General features: G+C 36.1%; 1 protein-coding gene across 1 annotated transcript; it reads left to right on the forward strand.

Annotated features, from left to right (window-relative positions):
- Window positions 1–658: 658 nt before the first annotated feature.
- LOC107579291 (VPS10 domain-containing receptor SorCS3-like) lies at window positions 659–2,066 on the forward strand (the record flags this gene model as incomplete). The annotated part of the gene is made up of 3 exons (XM_016265136.1): window positions 659–766; window positions 1,737–1,854; window positions 1,933–2,066. Coding segments are annotated over 3 exons (360 nt in total), but the record flags the coding sequence as incomplete, so codon positions are not given.
- Window positions 2,067–2,221: the final 155 nt, after the last annotated feature.

Consider the following 2,221-nt stretch of genomic DNA (forward strand, 5'->3'; position numbering starts at 1 on the left):
AGTGCCATTGTGCATTGTTGCAACCTTGTCACACATGCTAGCATAATGTTTGCACCTGTGAAATGATGTTGATAAGCTGTCAGAAAGTATCATGATCAGACTTGAAGGAAGAAAGTTTTCTCCAGCTTTTACTTGCTTCTGTTCCCTCCCACATTTGTAGACGTTTCTGTATGTTTTCATGTCGCATCTGGTTTTCTTCGACCTCTGCTTTGTTTTTTTTTTTATCTTTATTGTACTTTTACTGGGTTTTATGTATCTCTACTTTTTGTTTATATCTTATTCCCTCTAAGATAGATTATTCAAAGTATAGTTCAGCTATAAATGGAAATTCTGTTATCATTCACTTACACTTCCAAACTGGGTAGTAACTGATTACGTGTAATCTGGTAATACGATACAAGATTATCCTATTTAAATCAATGTGATAAACGAGTTAGGTTGAAAGTAATCTAAAAGTAATAAAAAAGTAGTCAAATTATATTACCTAAAATGTGTAATGTAATGGATTACGTTACTAATTGCATTTTGTTATGTAATCTGGAATCAGTAACAGACTACAATTTACAGTAATCTACACAGCACTGCATGCACAACATTCTTTTGTTTGTTTGTAGTTTTGTCATCCATTGACATTTGAACATTTCGATGTCTTCTGCAGGATCAGCTTTGATGAAGGTCGTCAGTGGACACGTCACAGTTTCTCAGCCATGCCGCTGTTCGTGGACGGTGTTCTGGTGGAGGCAGGTGTAGAAAATCAGATAATGACGTAAGTCTATAGAGGTTTGTTTTTGACCACCTTCTTTCTCTCACACACGCACACAGCCTGTGCATCCTCATTATGTCTTATTTATTACAGAAGAATAGATTCCTCTGAGCTCTAAAAACCTGTTCGTTCAAGAGATACACTCGTGAGGAAAGGTTAATTAGTCAGACTCTTGAGCTAATGTTGTTAGTCTCAGTGAACCAATAACACTTATCATTATGTCTCAGTGCTGGTATGTAGTTTAATAGGGTTGTATCTTACTTTTTAATTATTACTTTGAACACAAATGAAAAAAAAAAAAAAATCTCTGTAGAAATAGGACTGAAATGAACAGGAAATTATTGTTAAAAATAAACTATAACAGAGGGATCTGCATAAGAATCTGCAGAGCAGTAGGTGCTACACAGATAGAAACAGCACCAGATTTGGTAAAGTCTCACACATTTTTATTTTACATTGTAGTTTTTTTTTCTTCTGGTGTTTATGAATCTATCTGGCTGTCTCAATATCACTTGACTTTATGAAGTGGTTTCATAGTCTTTTTTTATAAATCTTTGTTCTGTTTGTTTGCCGTGTTCACAATGATTAAAAAAAGGGAATTAAATAACTGCCAATAAGAATCACATAAGAAGTTTTTCATTATTGCTTATTTAAAATGATTTGTGTGTGTGTTATCCAGTTTAGTCAAGAAAGTATATTATATCAGACTTCGTTTAGAAAAGAATGAACTACAAAGGGCATCATTCACTCTGAATTCAGATAATGCTACTAACCCCATATTGTACAATTTATAGGATACAGGGCGCAATTTCAGACATAGCTAATGAAGTAACCCAGGAATGCTCAATCCAGCCTCTGGAGATGTACATTTTTGCGAAGATTAATTCCAACGCTTACACGTCTGGACCAGCTAATCTTCACTTGAAAATGAGTGAGCTGTATGAGAATGAAACATGTCTTTGTCAATTGTCAGGTTTTTTGGACACTTCAGTCATCGTTCTGAATGGCAGCTTATCAAAATTGACTACAAGTCCATATTCACCAGAAGGTGCACAGAGGGAGACTACCAAACCTGGCACCTGCATAACCAGGTAAAACGAAAAACAAGCAAAAACACAATTTCTAAATTGCAATATCGGTTGCAACTGACTTAGATATGGTTTTCTTAGGGTGAGCCATGCATAATGGGTCAAAAGCAGATTTACATGAAGCGTCGTCCAGGAAACTACTGCGTGGTTGGATGGGACAACTCCAGGATCCTGTCTGCAGAACCCTGCATTTGCAGAGCACACGACTTTGAATGGTGAGTGAACAGCACACAGCTAAAGATCCACCCACTGATCCGACAGCGTCATCAGTGATTTCCTGCAGGTATATTTTTTTCTCGTGATTCTAGAATAATTGTGTTGAACGGTTTAATTTACTTTAGACTGACTGTGTTATTAATTTGATCTGACT

This window comes from Sinocyclocheilus grahami, unplaced genomic scaffold, assembly GCF_001515645.1.
Source record: "Sinocyclocheilus grahami isolate Dianchi unplaced genomic scaffold, SAMN03320097.WGS_v1.1 scaffold16290.1, whole genome shotgun sequence".
Classification (NCBI taxonomy): domain Eukaryota; kingdom Metazoa; phylum Chordata; class Actinopteri; order Cypriniformes; family Cyprinidae; genus Sinocyclocheilus; species Sinocyclocheilus grahami.